Source organism: Amphiura filiformis, chromosome 1 (assembly GCF_039555335.1).
Source record: "Amphiura filiformis chromosome 1, Afil_fr2py, whole genome shotgun sequence".
Taxonomy (NCBI): domain Eukaryota; kingdom Metazoa; phylum Echinodermata; class Ophiuroidea; order Amphilepidida; family Amphiuridae; genus Amphiura; species Amphiura filiformis.
The window spans coordinates 19,805,322-19,823,524 of NC_092628.1; the positions used below are offsets into that span (position 1 = coordinate 19,805,322).

At 37.7% G+C, this 18,203-nt stretch overlaps 1 protein-coding gene across 1 annotated transcript; it reads left to right on the plus strand.

Annotated features, from left to right (window-relative positions):
- The first annotated feature begins 1,260 nt into the window (after positions 1-1,260).
- On the plus strand, positions 1,261-13,412 carry LOC140165400 (maltase A2-like). The gene is made up of 10 exons (XM_072188740.1): positions 1,261-1,851; positions 6,445-6,624; positions 7,549-7,697; positions 7,832-7,957; positions 8,748-8,879; positions 9,446-9,570; positions 9,952-10,153; positions 10,413-10,565; positions 11,404-11,517; positions 11,984-13,412. Exons 1-10 carry the CDS (start codon positions 1,440-1,442, stop codon positions 12,353-12,355), a joined length of 1,965 nt encoding a protein of 654 aa, XP_072044841.1. The 5' UTR covers positions 1,261-1,439; the 3' UTR covers positions 12,356-13,412.
- Positions 13,413-18,203: the final 4,791 nt, after the last annotated feature.

Here is an 18,203-nt window from a genome sequence, read left to right on the forward strand (position 1 = left end):
TTTTCATCTTTATGTACTTGTATAATAGATTGGTGATCCAAACTAATCAAGAATTCGTGGCTACACATCTGCTAATGAGACAAAATGAAAGAAAACTCACTTCTTAGCCGCTTAACTGCTGTTTCTATGGGGGATTTCAAAGTCATAATTATGACTTTAATTCAAATTTGTCCTGTTGTCCTAAAAATACAATGAATTTTGCTAAATCCAATTAGGTATAAGTTGGGACATTACAAATGTGCCAAAAAATCAGGTTTTAAAAATATTGTCCAAACTCATTTTTCACTGTCGTACATTCTGCTTTAAGGGTAGATGCGGTATTGTTGGTCGAAGCAGCCAAAAAATCGATTTTTATTGTCTGAATCAATATATTATTAAAAAATAACACTTTGATGTTTTGCAAAAGTTCATTCTACAAATCATATACTTTGAAAACGTGCTTAATTTATTGTTGTTAATGAGTTATGTACATTTGACAAAAGTGTTGTTGTTTCAACCCTCTTTACAACATAACTCAAGAACCACAGGACCTACAAAAGTATTTCTGTGATATTTGAATTCTTCTACACGCTCGCAAGGAAATAAGTAATGCAATTTTTGCCAAAGCTCACTACCATTCGCAAGATGTTGTGAATTACCAAATCGCAACGCTTTAAAATAAGTGGCCAGGATACTCTGATTTCGTTCATTTTATCTCATTACTTCGGCTTAAATGACCAGACAACCTTGGTATTTCATAGTTTTTGGCAAAGAATAAAAACATACGCCATTCAAAATATACGTTTCAATAGATCATAGTGTTGATCAAACACAATGTATTTTTTTAAACAGGCGTTATAACAAAAATGCTTTTATAATCATAAATTCCATTTACACCTTCTTTTGTCATCGTTTGTAAAGATATAATCGTCCATCATAGATTAAGTAAATTGTATTTAAACATACTTGGGATGTTATATTCAGAAGGGAAGTTCTTTTTTCTTTTCCTTTTTCTTAATCACGTTAATCGTGTTATAATACTCCAGACAGCTTCATACATATCGCAGTGCTACTAGCTACTTTCAGCTACTTTTTGTAGATTTTCTTCTTTCTTGGCTTGAGGCAAATAACATTCAAATGAAAAACTTCTTTATTTGCATTTACAGCATACGTTCTATATGTCTGTATTTTTATTTATTTAACCAATCGAACTCTGCACCCACGACCTGCACGATAATAATATACATTGTGAGACATCAATAAGCCTTCAATAATAGTTGAATGAGCATCGTCAATAATAACCAAAGCGTTCGACCCAGCCAGGTAAAAACACACACGCTCTCACAGCTGATTTTAATTTTCGAATGGCGACACACTTAGCAATGTTGCTGCGGTAACAGTGTGCAGTACACGGTAAAGCTACATTGCCATTTGCAAATTGCAGACAAACGTTCAAAAAGATGGGAGATTACAGCGAGATTCACAATGGTACAGATGATCGTATTGAGACAAACCAAGAACATTTTGCATTATATGATCCAGGCCCACTGGAAACAACTGAAGAAAATTGGGATTCATGGCACGGCGAAGAGGTTCGATTTAACCGACGTGATGGGGACATAGTTGGTGGAACATGCTGCAGAAACTGTACTAGCAGACTAAAATCCCGGCGAACTGCTTGTCTTGTATTTTCATGTTTTATCTTTATAATATGTACATTATTTATTGTGTTAGCTACTGTAATGTTCGGATCAATAAGCTTCAAATCGTCACCAAAATATGATGTAAAGTGGTATGAATCGGCAGTTGGATATCAGATATTTCCGAGGTCATTTCAAGATAGCGATGGAGATGGCATTGGTGATTTGAAAGGTTGGTTGGTTAATATAAAATGATGTGAGCCTCTTTACACATAAAGCTATCAAACTATACAGGTGTGTAAAGCTTTTAAAGAAGCAAAATACCCAGTGCTAATGCATGAGTTAACACTATAGTTCATGCAATCGCCATATATAAAATTCATTGACCCATTAGTAATTCACTTCAATAGACGACTCGTAATTTATATTGCCTGTTGCACAAACCTACATTATACTTGTTATAAAATCAGAGCATTAAAATGGTGAGCTATGCTGACCCTGCATTTTGAGCGCATACCTAGCTTTTAATTCTAAAAGGAATATTTATTTTAATTTGATATTTTTGCTGTCATCAGTAGATAGCAGACAGAATGGCTATAGTTTCAAACACCATTCAGCATTAGTGCATCTTCTATGTGTATACTCATCTGCGCAAAATGTTTTTCATATAGCTCCATCCCGGGGATGGGGGATAAATACTTCCAATATTTTGTCAGGGGATGCTCCATACAATCACCCCACCCCCCATGTTGAGGCCTGTATGTGGGTTTCTGACCAAATAAACCTTACATTTGGCCATTTTAGCCCCCAAAAGTGCAAATTTGTGTGCGCTTCCCGCGAATTTATTCCACTTTTGCACCATATATTTCATCAATTTAGCTTCAAAAGGGCAAAATTTGTCGCCAAAAGTGCTGGATTTTCTATACTTCAAGAAAGGTTTTCCAACCCCATCCCCCCAATGTCAAAAAGAAATCTACGCCACTGTATATAGCTCGATCATTCCAGGTCTAATAAGACACGAATTATATACCCAAGGCTGTCTGAGAAACGGATTGAATTTTATAGAACCAAGATACTCACGACTATATGCGTTTTCTCATGAAAGAAATATATATATATTATGAACTACATGACAAACACCTAGGCCTATGTTCATTTTGAAATCAAGCAACACTTTTTTAATTGTTTTTAATTGGTATGCGACAAAAAATCAAAAATGGTTGATTTTACGATCTGATATATATATATACGAAGTTTGTCAATTTTTTTTTTAACCTGATTTTTTGACATAATATCACAACTTACAACAAATAAATCGGAATCAGCCAAATTCATTATGATCAATTTTGAATTATCTAAATTCAGCATAAACCCCCATAAAGCTCCGCGTTAAACGTATGATTTCTTTCATTTTATCTCATTTGTTTGGTTAAAAGTCGACAAAGACAATTATTACTACATTCCATCAAGGAATAAAAACAAATTGACGGGGTGTGGTGGTGGTGTGTATGATTTATCCTATGCCTGTTGTAAGCTGATTTACGAAGTTTACCAAATGAATATTAAGCCTAAATAAAGTTAAGACAGACACATTTGTTGAATTATAACACATACGATCTTACCAATTCATGTTATCATGGACGAGCTATATTTACTTTGATTTATACTGCGTTATATGTTTGACCTATAACGGGTTCGTCTACTGAAGATAGCATATAGAACACAATATAATCAGTTTCTGACAACAACTTCTATCTCTGTTGATTTTAACATTTTTACACAAAATAACAGAAAAATATTTGTATTTTATTCATGAGCGCACTATACACATTCTTTAAGAAGTATAATAAATATCACTTCAATAAAGAAAACACGATAATTTGATTCCCCTTCCTTTCCCCAACCTGATGACATTTCTACCCCTTTTATTTACTACCCCGATATGCCGTGAACAAGATGTTACGCGACTATATCCATATTCCATACATCTAAATGTGACTATCTCAGATTCCCCTTCCTTTCCCCAACCTGATGACATTTTACCCCTTTTATTCACTACCCCGGTATGCCACTGTATGCCGTTAACAAGATGTTACCACATCGCCACATATTACATACATCTAAATGTGACTATCTCAGTCTTTTAAAATCAACGTAGTACTCCTTCAAAGCAATATGATGATATTTCCCCTTCTTGTTTCCTCTTGCTTTCACCGACATTATTGCAATGTAAGCTGTCATCAGCTATAAGCAAGTACATAGCATACATCATTATTATGTGTGTGTTTGATAAGCACGTTCTTTCAGCATGGCATTGCTCTAGGGGTTCTTTGTATTTCATCATATCAATGGGGCCCTCCAGATGCAGAGTCGGCTCATCTTACTATGATGAGAGCAAAACGAGAGGCTCCATGCTCTTACATTTTTTCGGGGGGAATTTTGATACTTATAGTGTAAAGATGAAATTGAATGCATTTAGAGAGTTATGTACCTGCCATTCGCGTTAATGGTATGTGTGAACATTTTTTTTTTAATCTATACAATTAAATAATTAGCATGCAATATTGTATACGTAATTACGAAAAGGCTAATAAGGCAAATTGTTATACCACCATCGGGAGAAATATACAGTATTGGTAAAAGTAGGCATATCTACTGCTGATTTGGTGTTGATGAAGTAGCTAATCACTGCTTGACAAAGTAGGTATCTACTGCCGATACCGGTATTGATATACAGGAACTACTTATTATAGACTTACTGCTAATACAAAAATTTAGTTACGAAGTAGCTGTCTACAGCTAATACGTAGCAATCTACTGGTGATATTGGCATTGATGAAGTAGCTATCTACTACTGATATTGGCATTGATGAAGTAGCTATCTACTACTGATATTGGCATTGATGAAGTAGCTATCTACTTCTGATATTGGCATTGATGAAGTAACTATATCCACTACTGATATTGGCATTGATGAAGTAGCTATCTACTACTGATATTGGCATTGATGAAGTAGCTATCTACTACTGATATTGGCATTGATGAAGTAGCTAACTATTGCTGATAGAGGCATTGCTGAAGTAGCTATCTACTACTGATATTGACATTGATGAAGTAGCTATCTACTACTGATATTGGCATTGATGAAGTAGCTATTTACTACTGATATTGGCATTGATGAAGTAGCTATCTACTACTGATATTGGCATTGATGAAGTAGCTATCTACTACTGATATTGGCATTGATGAAGTAGCTAACTATTGCTGATAGAGGCATTGATGAAGTAGCTATCTACTACTGATATTGACATTGATGAAGTAGCTATCTACTACTGATATTGGCATTGATGAAGTAGCTATTTACTACTGATATTGGCATTGATGAAGTAGCTATCTACTACTGATATTGGCATTGATGAAGTAGCTATCTACTGATGATATTGGCATTGATGAAGTAGCTATCTACTGATGATATTGGCATTGATGAAGTAGCTATCTACTGATGATATTGGCATTGATGAAGTAGCTATCTACTACTGATATTGGCATTGATGAAGTAGCTATCTACTACTGATATTGGCATTGATGAAGTAGCTATCTACTACTGATATTGGCATTGATGAAGTAGCTATCTACTACTGATATTGGCATTGATGAAGTAGCTATCTACTACTGATATTGGCATTGATGAAGTAGCTATCTACTACTGATATTGGCATTGATGAAGTAGCTATCTACTACTGATATTGGCATTGATGAAGTAGCTATCTACTACTGATATTGGCATTGATGAAGTAGCTAACTATTGCTGATAGAGGCATTGATTAGCTATGATCTACTGCTTATTCAGGTGTCGAAGTATTTATCTGCCGAAGATATACAGGTATTAATGAATTATAGATAGTGTAGCTATAGCTACTGATACAAATGATACAGGTATTGATGAAGTCATTTTACCGCTGATAAATATTAAGGGGTCCATTTTCTGCAGATATATGTATACGGTATAATAAGATGTTATAGGTAGCTATAGGTGTTGTGATAGGTGTTGATGAAGTAGTTATCTAAGATAGTATAGATGTTGATGAAGTAGCTATCTACTGCTGATACCGGATGGGTGAAATACACAGTCTGATATGGATGAAGTAGCTGTACTGATGATACAAGTATTGATGAAGTAGCTCTCTACTGCTGATATACCGTATGTTTTGGCCATATTTTTTATTGCCAAGGATTAAGCTATGTTTCATTTGGCAAAACATGATAATATTTTTTAATCCCAAAATTAATCCCAATTAGTGCTGAATTTTCTGGAATTAGGCGCGCGTATCGATGAAGTTATCATCCACTGATATCCGTGCTTAGTGGTCTACTGCTCAGTGATATTTGTGTTGATTAAGTAATTATCCCTTGCCGACATGGTGCTAACAAAGTAGCTGCCTACTGATATTTGTGTTGATGAAGTAAAGTCAAGTAATTACCGTATCTTTTGCTGACATCGTGCTAATAAAGTAATAGTAGTCATGGTAGAAGCTGTCTACTGCTGATATTCGTGTTGATGAAGTTACAATCTGATATCTGCTGCTGACATGGCGATATTGTCTATTGTAAAAAGTATATAGTTTCTACTTCTGATACTAGAATTGATGTCGTACCTACATGACCTACGTACATCTATATAACCATGCATCTGTAAATACATATTGCTGGGGTTATTTTCACATCGGCATCCCGCGAATTCTAAATTTAATAATCGTCTATTTTATTTTCAAAATTAATCGTGCCTTCAATTATTAATATCTCATCTGTTTTTATTCTTATGCAGGTATAACCAGTCGTCTGGATTACTTAGAATATCTTGGCATAGAAGTCATCTGGTTATGTACCATCAACCCATCACCATACACACATATTGGCTTAGATATAACCAACTTTACTGGCATCGACCCTCCATTGGGAGACATGAACGACTTTCAAATGCTCATACAAGCTGTTCATGAGAAAGGTACGAAAAGCAACAGCGAACCACGAAAATGACTAATTATTTTACTATTATTTTTTAGTAAAGCACGGTACGTGGCCTAATGGTTAGTGCGCGAGCTTCATAATCGAATGTTACGAGTTCGAGCCTCACCACGGCCAGTGTGTTGAGTCCTTGGGCAAGACGGCTTAATTCCCAATTGCTTCACTCCACCCAGGTGTAAAATGGGGAGCTGCTGGGGGGTATCACAATCTAAGTCGGCTGAGAGTACCTGTGCATCAGTTGCGGACTTGTTGAAGCGAAAATTATTCAGATATGCTAATGGCAGCGGAATAATTGTTGAAGTGTGCTGGTACTTGGGTGTATATAGCGTACGTTAAATCACCGACATTTATTTTGTTAATTTTATTTGATTTATTATGATTCGGATGAGTGTCTCTGACGCCCCACTGTATCTGTTTCTGTCCCTCTCCTCTTATCTCTACCCTCTCTATTCAGTGATGGGAGGGGGACAACGAAACAAATAGCACAGTGAGCATTATTTCGCCCAATTTCATCTGAGCGACCAGCGCGAGAAAATGATCAGTTCATACGTTTTGAAGTGAAATTTGATACATAAAACTATTATTAGGTTCATTTAAAACACTATTTACCCAAATCAGCGTTGACCGAATGTGTTCGTATTTAAACAGTACATTGTACTGTAAGAACTTTATATTTTCTTCTTCTTTTTTTGAGTTGGTAGGGAGCGGTTTCCCCCTGCCCCCTCGTTAGGCACGACACTGTCCCTCTCTTACTCCCTCTCTCACTGACTCATTCACTCACTTTCTCTTGTTCTTTATTTCGTTTGTTTTCATTCTCTCTTCTCTCCTATGCCTCAATCTGTAGTGTTCGTACAATAGTTTCTATTTTCATGTTTTCTTTTTATCTTATTTATCATGTTTATAGGCATGAAATTGGTTCTAGAATTTGTACCAAATCATTCGAGCAAAGACCACTATTGGTTTCAGCAAAGTCGACAAAGCAAAGCCAACCCATACCATGATTTTTACATTTGGGCTGATGGTATCTCGGAAAGCGAGCCTCCAAATGACTGGGTATGTCAGTTCGTTGTTCGCTTTATAGCCGGTTGTTCGGTACTAAAACTAGCAGAAGTCAACATTATTTTGAAATACAAATTGTATTTTCTTAAAAAATATCTGCAAATATCTTTACTATTTTTCTCTTATAGAAAGACACATCTGGGAACTCCAACTGGAAATATGAACCATCCAGAGAGCAATGGTATCACCATTCATTTCTTGAGTCAGAACCATCATTGAACTATGATAGTCCTTATGTGCAGATAGCAATGACGGTAAGTATATCGTGGGAGAAACGGGGGAGGAGAGGGACGGAGATAAGAGAGAGAATGAGAGAGAGGGAGAGAAAGAGAGAGGAAGGGGTAGAGGGAGAAAGAGCGAGAGAGAGAGAAAGAAGAAATTGATGATCGAGAGAGAAAAGAGAAGACTTTTCTCCTTCCCTCTTGTTGGAGACAGCCTCTAAGAAAAGCATGAAGAATATGTACAAGGGGGGGAAACAAATTGGAAGCGACAGGTGAACATGCACTGAGAGCAGACAGACAGACAGACACCCGACAGACATAACCTACAGACAGAACGACAGACAGATACAGGTAGATAGATTGAAACAGTCAGAGAGATTCAAAGAGATAGTCAGATGGGTTTATTCAGGCAGACGGATACCCAGCAAAACGTTTTCGACATTTTTTGCAAAAGGTTAGAAAGGGTTGCCAGAAAACGTTTAAATGTTGGGTTATATAAATGGTATATAGGTATAAAACGTTTTCATAACATTTAAAAACGTTTTTTTTTTAAACTAGCTGCAAAATATTCTAACACACTTTTATTGAAGTGTTGACAAAATATTTGGTAAAAATATTTGCAACAAATATTTTGATAAAATGTTAGAAATTTTGTTGTGTGTTTTCATACAAAATGTTCTGTGACCATGGGGAACTTTTTAAGCCGACGGTTGTAACCAAAACCAAAACCAAAACCCAATATATAACCTGTGTGAATCTAGCTTTTAAAACGTTTTGTGTTTGCTGGGTGGGTCATTTTAATATGGCGTTCTTTATCGCGCAGGATGCATTACAATTTTGGCTTGAGCAAGGCATTGATGGAGTATACATAAGACATGTGAACCACCTACTGGGAACCAGCGAAATACACACTGATCAAAATGGATTCCAGGAGTACACTGTGCCAAATTACAACGTAAGTCATCAAATATTCATAATTATCTTAATGAAGATGATTAAATATCGTGACACTAATGCATCATCAGTCATTAGCAATTAATGGTGGACACCACACACGGTGCTGTCTACTGAAGATAGCAAACACGTCCTTATGTGGTCTGATCTGCAACCTCATCAAAGTCATCATCACCATTATCCTACCATTAAATTGGAAAATGTGGTACATGTTACAGTGGAAAATTGCATGTTTCTCATTAAAAATCATGTGAAATAAGCTGAAATATTAGGGCTGGAAAATGTTTCATTTAGATTTTAAAAGTCAAAATGTGCTCAATATGAGTTATGCATTTTAATTCACACTGGGCTTTTGAATGCTCATTTTGGGCACACCAAAAAACAAAAACAAACAAAAAAGGACTACAATACCAGCATGAAACCCTATATGCAGGTGTATATGGAAGTGTTATCTGGTCTTATTATTCGTCTACCGTATCTCAGTATTATAATATTCATATTTTATTTCTATTAAAAAATATCATTATTATGATATACGTTAATGTATTTATCACATTTATTGCACAGGACACTTCAAGACCACGACGCGCCTCTCTGAGTTCATCCCATGGAAGTTTGGAACGAGCAAAGTCAATCGTGCAAAAATGGAGGAAAATTGTGACCAATTCAACACAATCTAAAAAGGACCACAAGTAAGCAAAGTTATTTCCTGCAATAATTGATACACTAATAATTATATAGGCCCATTATTATACCAGCTAATTTCTATACAGACCTATGTACAGTCATAGAAGCAGAGAAACACGATCCAGTCATGATGGGACCAACCACAATGACTACATTTTCATTTTTGTGAGAGAGAGGTTTCACTACCATACCCAATTCACTCTTTCATTCACTGAAAGGGTTCAATTCATTCCATATTCATTCACTTCATTTCATAATTTTTTTATTCCATTTGATTGGTCATTATATTGACACTGCACTCATTTAGAGTGAAATAGTCTCCTTTTTAGAGTGATAGCTTTCACGAAAGGATGACTTCTATTATTTCTATATTATTTTCTTAATAGATTATTGGTTGTGGATACCCAAGACAGCTCGTTAGCTTACGCAACAGCTTTGTATGGAAGTGACAAAGAACCACTGGCCGACTATCCCTTCAACTATGCGTTATTTGATGTCAATAATCAAAGGACTACTGGACATACTATCAGATACTTCATTAGTCAATGGCTTATGAGTGTCCCACAGAATGCACTAACAAACTGGGCGGTAAGATACATTTCACTACTCATTTATCCATCCAACCCCATATAATCCCCCCCGCCCTGCCCCCCCCCCACTGACCCCGACCCTCACTTACTCAATCGCTCAATAACTCACTCCCTATACTGATACCCACTGATCAATGGCATTTATATTTATCTACCATTTGTCTATACCTCAAGATATGTTGATTGATTGACTGACTGATTTATATATTGATTGATATATTGATTGATTGATTGATTGATTGATTGATTATTTCCAGCTTGGCAGTCCAGAAATCTCACGCATATCAACTCGTTATGAGCCTCAATATCTTCATGCCATTACCATGTTAACATTGGCGCTTCCTGGGTCGCCGTTATTGTATTATGGAGACGAGATTAGCATGATGGATGTTCCTGCCTCCACCGAAACAGTAAGTGCATTAATTTTAAAGGTTAGGTTACTATACGACAAAACATTTTAAAATGTGTATTTGATCATAAACCTGTTTATGGGCAGGAATTTTGGCATGAAAGGCTTTTAAATATCATTTGCTGGCCCACTGTTCAGTTGACCATAAGAATTGAACTTAAAGGAGCATTTCGTGATCCTAGAATCCTATTTCAGTAGATATCCACAAAAAATCCCAAAATTTCAGTTGATTCCGATTTTGCGTTTGCGAGTTATGCATGATTGTGTGTATTACACTGAGCCATACCGTATACCAGAACGAAATTCAAATTTGACGATATTTTTATTAATCTGCAAGAAATTTTTGGTACATAAACATTATGTGGCCAGAGGTTTCCAGTGGTATAATAAAATCTCAACTTTTTTTTAGAAAAGTTGGGGGATGAGGCTGTGGATCACGAAATGCCCTTTTAAGTTGTACGGCGGCTTGGAAAAAATCCGGGGAAAAATCAGTACCGTAAACCTCATAATACCATGTATACTGTATTCTCTAGTATGGGAGATAAAACACAGTTATGAGCCTTTGGATTATGAGAACAAAATGGTAAATGGCAAAATGGATTATGACTGATTGTACCACTTCAAATTTTAAATTGGGACTTGCATTACAGCTCATTACTTCGCCCAAAGGTTTTTTTTCGTGAGTGGTGGTGGGGGGGGGGGGCGGTTTGAGGTAATAAAAACGTTTGCATGCAACAATTTAAAAGTGACACCTTTTTCGCTCGTGCAAAGTCCGAAAAGTAGGCCTAAGCCAGTAGCAAAACTGTTAAAGGCCAACGTGTTTCTGTATGTTTTTACAGGGCAATGTTCCTTATGGGCCTATGCAATGGGACTCGGGTGACTACGCAGGATTTACAGATGGAAATGAGACGTGGATTGATGTAGCAAATAACTCAATTAATAATAACATAAAGGTATGATAGGCCTTATGGGTAGCCTAATGGTGTAATGATGATGATGGTGGTGGTGATGATATTTTGTTTCTCTGTTGAGTTGCAGTAAAATGATTTCTATTTGTGTGGTTGTAGTGGTAATGATGATGATAATAATGGATAATTTGGGCCGGTGATAACGTTGCTGCTGCTGCTTCTGCATGCTGCTGCTGATGATGATGATGATGTCAATGATAACCTACTGGCGATGGCCGACGACGACGGCAAAGACGATTATCAGTGATGAATGATGCTGATAAGCCCCTACGCAGAATTTTTTTGCGGGGAATTCCCAAAATGTGGACCTTTTTTTTTAGCTTTTGGGGCGCATGCACCTCCCCTCCGAGGAGGAGGAGGATAATGATGATGAAGATGATGATTGCCCCAACAAGTTTTTCATTAAATCTATATAGGCCCTACTATAAGTCACTTATTGGTTTCATTTCAGGTTCAAAAAGCAAATGACTCGTCGCTTCTAAACCTCATCCGCCAGATGATCAAATTACGTCATCAGGAACCAGCTCTTGGAAATTTCAGTGAAAAAGTGCATCTTTACGATTTACACTCCATGAGGGAACTCATAATATTTGTTCGACACCCAAGAAAGCCCGGCAGTGCTGCCGGTCTGTTGTTCGTTGCAAATATTCGGGACTATGAAGTGACTGAGAATTATCCTCTTATAGTTAAGAGTACAAAGTTACCAGATATAGGAGATGTTGTTATGGCAACGAATATATCTTTAATTGAAACACAAGTAAATTTAACACAATTGAAGCTATTATCAGGAGAAGCGGTTATTGTCAAGTTTCAATCGAAATAATAATTACTAGTATTAAGGTGACAAATTTTAAGTGCTATGCAATAATTATCTGTCGGGGGGTTGTAAATGGCCTGCCAAAAATGCTTGCCCCCTCACGGCATACCTCTTCCCTCTCGAAATGCCGAAAATTGGCCCCGCGGTCTGCCAAAAATCGTTGCCCGCCTCTTGCACATGCCAAATTTTGGAAGCCCGCCCAAATTTTCAAACCTTAATCATGTTAATGGTCTAAAATATATCTATAATGCAGGAAAATGTGCACTAAAACTTTTTCATACTGTTTTCCCAAGCCTTTTAGAGCGTTATATTTACAAATACCCCATGAATGTATGCCGACCCCCCCCCCCCCTTCAATCTATCAAAAATTGCTCACCCCTCTTTTTGTCCTGAAAATGCCTGAGGAGGGGACAGATAATTATTGCACTTTTTTTTAATCTTTAAAAACTGACCGGATGTTTACACCTACTCGTATATTATTCCAGGAAACAAAATGCATGAACAGACATCTCTCTTTCTGTTCCTATTACAGATCTCACATGCAGGCTCATTATGCATCATGATCATATATTATGACTCACTCGGAGTCTCTACTCAGAAATATCCATGAATTCGACATTCCCTCTTCAAGGGAATTTTTATCTATGGCATAGCCTGCCTCTCACTATCTGTGCTTCCACTAATGTCCACATCTTCAAAAACAATCTAAACACCCGTCTTTTTCTCTGATGTTTTTCCTCCTTGTTCTTTACAAATCCGTGCAGTAGTAGACTAGTAGAAGTATAGGGTAAATGTTAAAAAAACACACCCAAAAACGTTTATTTACCATTGTAGACCGACCTGAAGAATGTATGAGTATAATATTAATGTGTGCAATATTTTAGGATTTTTAATTTATTTTGTCATGATATATAGACAGCTGATAGATGTCTACCTTGCACGTGGAAAATGAAAACCTACTGACTGACGTTAGATCATTAGATGCCAATAAAAGTCGTTGCATCAAAATATCATTATTTTATATGAATAATTAAACAATAAACATTTAACATGTTTAACATGATCAATGCATCATGATACTGTATTCTGTAGTCAGTGGCGTATATAGCAAAGGGGGCAGCTTCCCCCTGTCTAGATGTCTTTCCCTATTGCCCTCCCCTTGGGATACTGGTCGTGCTGATATATAAGATTTTTAGGGTTTTTGTACTTTTAGCCCATTTTTGACCATTTTCGTCAAAGTTTTCCCCCATTAAAAGTTGCCTTGCCTTCCTTTGCTGCTTGGTCTTGATTGACCCCTACCTACAATTACCAAACCTTTGAAGAGGGCAAACCAAAGAAATCCTTCAGGCAAGTCAGATGGTCAGAAACAATGATTATTTTTCTTCAAATTTTGTATCAACTTTTATATTTTGACCCAAAAATTTTCACAGTCTAACTGAATGATCCCCTTTTTGGTAAGATTTTCCCCATCTCACGGAAAGACCTCCTTTTTTTGGACTTTTCACTGAAAGATACCCTGGCCGCACTTTCAAAGTCGAGTACATGTACGCCCCCCCCGGACGATGGCGATCGAAAAACAACCCAACAAACAAACCAAAAAACAAACAACAACAACAAAACAGGCTCCTGCTTCAGCTTGCTTCCTCGTCAACATTGCAACACTGTGACAAAATGTCAACATTTGCCCATTTGGTTCTTAAAGCTATCTTGGTAAAAAAAGTATTTTTTTAAGAAAAGGTCCAAAAAGAGGTCCACTTTTTCAAAATCATCCACCCCACCCCGAGACCCCCCCCCCATCTTGGCTTTTTTTTACAAACTCGCGGATGTGTTTGAAAAAATTACCCCCTTTTTTGTGTGTGTTTCGCGAATCGTATAAATCACCCGCGGATACACATATTTGTGGGGTTCGGGTTTTCTCATGAATTTCCCCGGGGATGATTTCGGATTTCATGGCATTGGTTATACTCTTTCGTAGGCCTGAACAGAAAATTTTATTTTATTGGCCATTTTCACCATGCACGCCAGCCATGGTATTGCAACATCCGGCAAGTGTGGTCCGTGAATTTACGATAGATACCCAATGCAAAACAAGCTCCATTATGCTCCACATAAATCCATGCATTACTGGCGATGAAAGATACTGGAAACTGTCCTTTTAGTGACCTCAATTAGTAAACAGGTAATGAGCGTCATTTAGCGCCCAATCATTTATGACAGGCTCGCTCATTGACGGCAACACATTTTAAAGGAACACTGTATTAGATTCCATGGTGCGTTGGATGGGAAAAGGTTTAGGGATCAGTGTTGCACTATAATAGTCTCAGCTACTATCATGTACACCCCGGGCCCGCGAGTAGAACCAATTGACCCAATTGCGACCATTATTATGTTTTGATGTATCAGTGTACCGGTATGAAAATATTGGATCGAACACAAAATAATGATAAAATTGGATGCTTTAAACACCCAATATGCCTATTTCGCTATGAGTTTTGAAATATTGGACTCAAGGCCCGGGGGCACTCACTAAAAATGGGTGACGGGGATGTGCGGCCACATTGACCCCCATTTTTCAACTCGCTCTCACCCAATGACCCCCTTTTTTGTTTTACTGAACTCCCTCTCACCCAATGACCCCCTTGTTTGTTTTCCTGTCACCAAAAGACCCCCTTTTTTCAAAATTTTTTGGGAAAATTCTGATAATCTCTCACTGAATGACCCCATTTTTCATTATTTTTCTTCAAATTGTTGAAAATTTTAAAACATTTTTATCAACATTATATCTTGACCCAAATTTTTTCCCAGTCTGAATGACCTCCTTTTTAGGTCAGATTTTCCTAACGGAAAGACCCCCTTTTTTTGGAATCTTCTCACTAAAAGACACCCCCCCCCCTTTCGGTGTCTAGGCTGTCACTTCCAAAGTCGAGTGCCCCCGGGAGACTCAACAGCAGCAACTCATTGAAGCCTAGGTCATATTGCGGTTTATATACTATGGGTAATTTAATGCTGCTACTCCTTTAAATTACATGCTATGACCACCAAACTTCAGAAGAACCCAAGCTTCATATAAATTGTACCACAGATTGAGGGCCACCAGAGGTCGAAGATCATGTTAGAATCCCGGGGGGGGGGGCACTTCCATAACAGATATGCCTCAGGATAGACCCCTTTTTCAAACCGGCTTGTACCCAATGACCCCCTTTTTTTGTGTTATGGTCCTACCTATTACCCAATGACCCCCTTTAAAAAAATTCATGTACTCAATGACCCCCTTTGTTCTATTTCCTGCTACCCAATGACCCCCTTTTAATTCCCAAATTTAGGTGGTATTTGTGTTCTCCTCCAGAAATAATGAGATTTCTCAAATTTCCAAGGTGGCCAAGTTGTTTTTCGCAGTTTGGCACTTATTTATGTGTACTTAATGATACTCTTTTGGCAATCCTGTACCCAATGACTCCCATTTTACAATTGGTTACCCCAATGACCATCCTTTTTTCAAAATTTCATACCGAATGACCCCATTTTTTTTAGGTTGTGTACTGAATGACCCCATATTTTTGTAATTGTACATTTGACCTGAATGCCCCCTACTTTTAACATGGCCAAGGCACATCCCTGCCATTTCAGATAGGGAGTGCCCCCCCCCCCTCCCCGGGTTAGAATTAGCCCGATTTGGCTTAGACTTGTTTCAAAGCATCTTTGATATGCGGGGACATGACCTGAAGTCACCCAAGGTCAAACAAGGTCAAATGTTGAAATATGGGCCCGATTGCAGACTTAAACGAGTCATGACTCGAGACTCGACTTTTCACAAATGAAATGACATGACTCAGATTTTCAAATTTTCCCCGGCATCAGCGCATAGAGACACCCCGTGCATAGAGATTGTACAGTGAGTCAGTGACTTGAGTCATTTGACTCGACTTGACTCGAGATATTGTAAGAATGACTATAGCTGTAACGAGTCAAGTCATTTATGGTCAAGTCGAGTCGACTCGACTTGACCATAAATGACTTGACTCGTTACAGCTCTGCCCGATTAATGATATGAAATTGGATCGCCAGTTGAGCCCATATTTATTGGTCGAGCTATGAGTTTTAAAATATTGGACGAGACATAGTCGAGTCCAATATTTTAAACTCACCATAGCGAAACCAATAAATATTGGGTGTAAAACATCCAATTTTATCATTATTATGTTCCGGATCCAATATTTGGATTCATATCAAAACATAATATTATCTGAGACTCCCGGGGGGCACTCCTATCTGAAATGGCAGGGATGTGGCTCGGCCATGTTAAAAGTAGGGGCATTCAGGTCAAATGTACAATTACAAAAATATGGGGTCATTCAGTACACAACCTGAATAAAAATGGGAGTCATTGAGTACAGGATTGCCAAAAGAGTATCATTAAGTACACATAAATAAGTGCCAAACTGCGTAAAAACAACTTGGCCACCTTGGAAATGTGAAAATCTCATTATTTCTGGAGGAGAACACAAATAAATACCACCTAAATTTGGGAATTAAAAGGGGGGGTCATTGGGTATAGCAGGAAATAGAAAAAGGGGGTAATTGAGTACATGAATTTTTTTAAAGGGGGTCATTGGGTAATACTAGGTAGGACCATAACACAAAAAAGGGGGTCATTGGGTACAAGCCGGTTTGAAAAAGGGGGTCATTCCCGAGGCACATGATGCGTATCCACTATGGAAGTCCCCCCCCCCCCGCTGAGACTGTTATACCTGAAATAATAGTATATAATTAGTATAATAGTCTTAGATATTATGCTTAAACTTGGTGAAAATCGATCATCATTGATATGAAGGAAACATGAAAACGCCAAGATGATGTTAAAGGTCGAATGAGGTCAGATGTCACCACCTGATATTTGTGGCTCAATTCTGCATGTCCTAGCTGTGGGCCCGGTCTGTCGTGGGAGTCTCACTCTCAATAATTTAAAACTGCTCTGCAAGCCTCTGTTCAACATGTTCAAGCCTAAGACCATCAGTTCAAGCGCAGTAGTCGGGAGTGACGTCCCCCTAAACAGAAGAAACAAGAATTTGTCTTTAAAAAAGACAAGTTCACGGATCAGGTGTATAGTAGGCCTACATGTACTTTGAGCTACTTTGGTCTAACATTCAATATCGGTATCATATCTAACCTACTCTGCACTTATTCGACAATAAATAAGTGATATGAGGCTTAATAATGATACCTGCGTCTTGACTCTGGAAAACAACCTATTTTTTAAAAACCTCATTTTGCATTTAGTTTTTTAAGCCACCTCGGGAGCCACTTTACAGGATCTTGTTTTGCATTTAGGTCTTTATTGCGTTGCAACGGTAGCAAAACTTCCTTTATGTATGGCCCAATTCGTGCCTGGAAAAGGCTATCCCCTCTTACAACCTATCGACAGGTCTGATTTCTATAATGAGGTGTCACCGGGTTTGCAAGAGATAATAATACCAAATCTAACCACCATGAAATTTACCACATCACGACCAAGCTCACATTGGGCGCCCATTCCTTTTTAAAGGAATTTTTATTAAGTCACCTACGGTAGGCCTACACACCGACTTCGCCTGGCTAATAATTATTTGGTGCAGCAGAGACATTAAAATGAATACACGAGATCGATACACGTGAATTGCTATGCACGATTTTGATATCAGACGAAAATCTTCGGATATGGGTTAGAAAATGATGAATATCTCCCGTAAATGAATTTTTCTCAAGAAACCAGATGTGGTCTCATACACTTGAAAATACGTGTTGAACAGATATTATAGTCGTTAGCGTGCGCTTTGAAAATTGGCCGTGCGCTTTGAACTCAAAATTTGACCAAAAC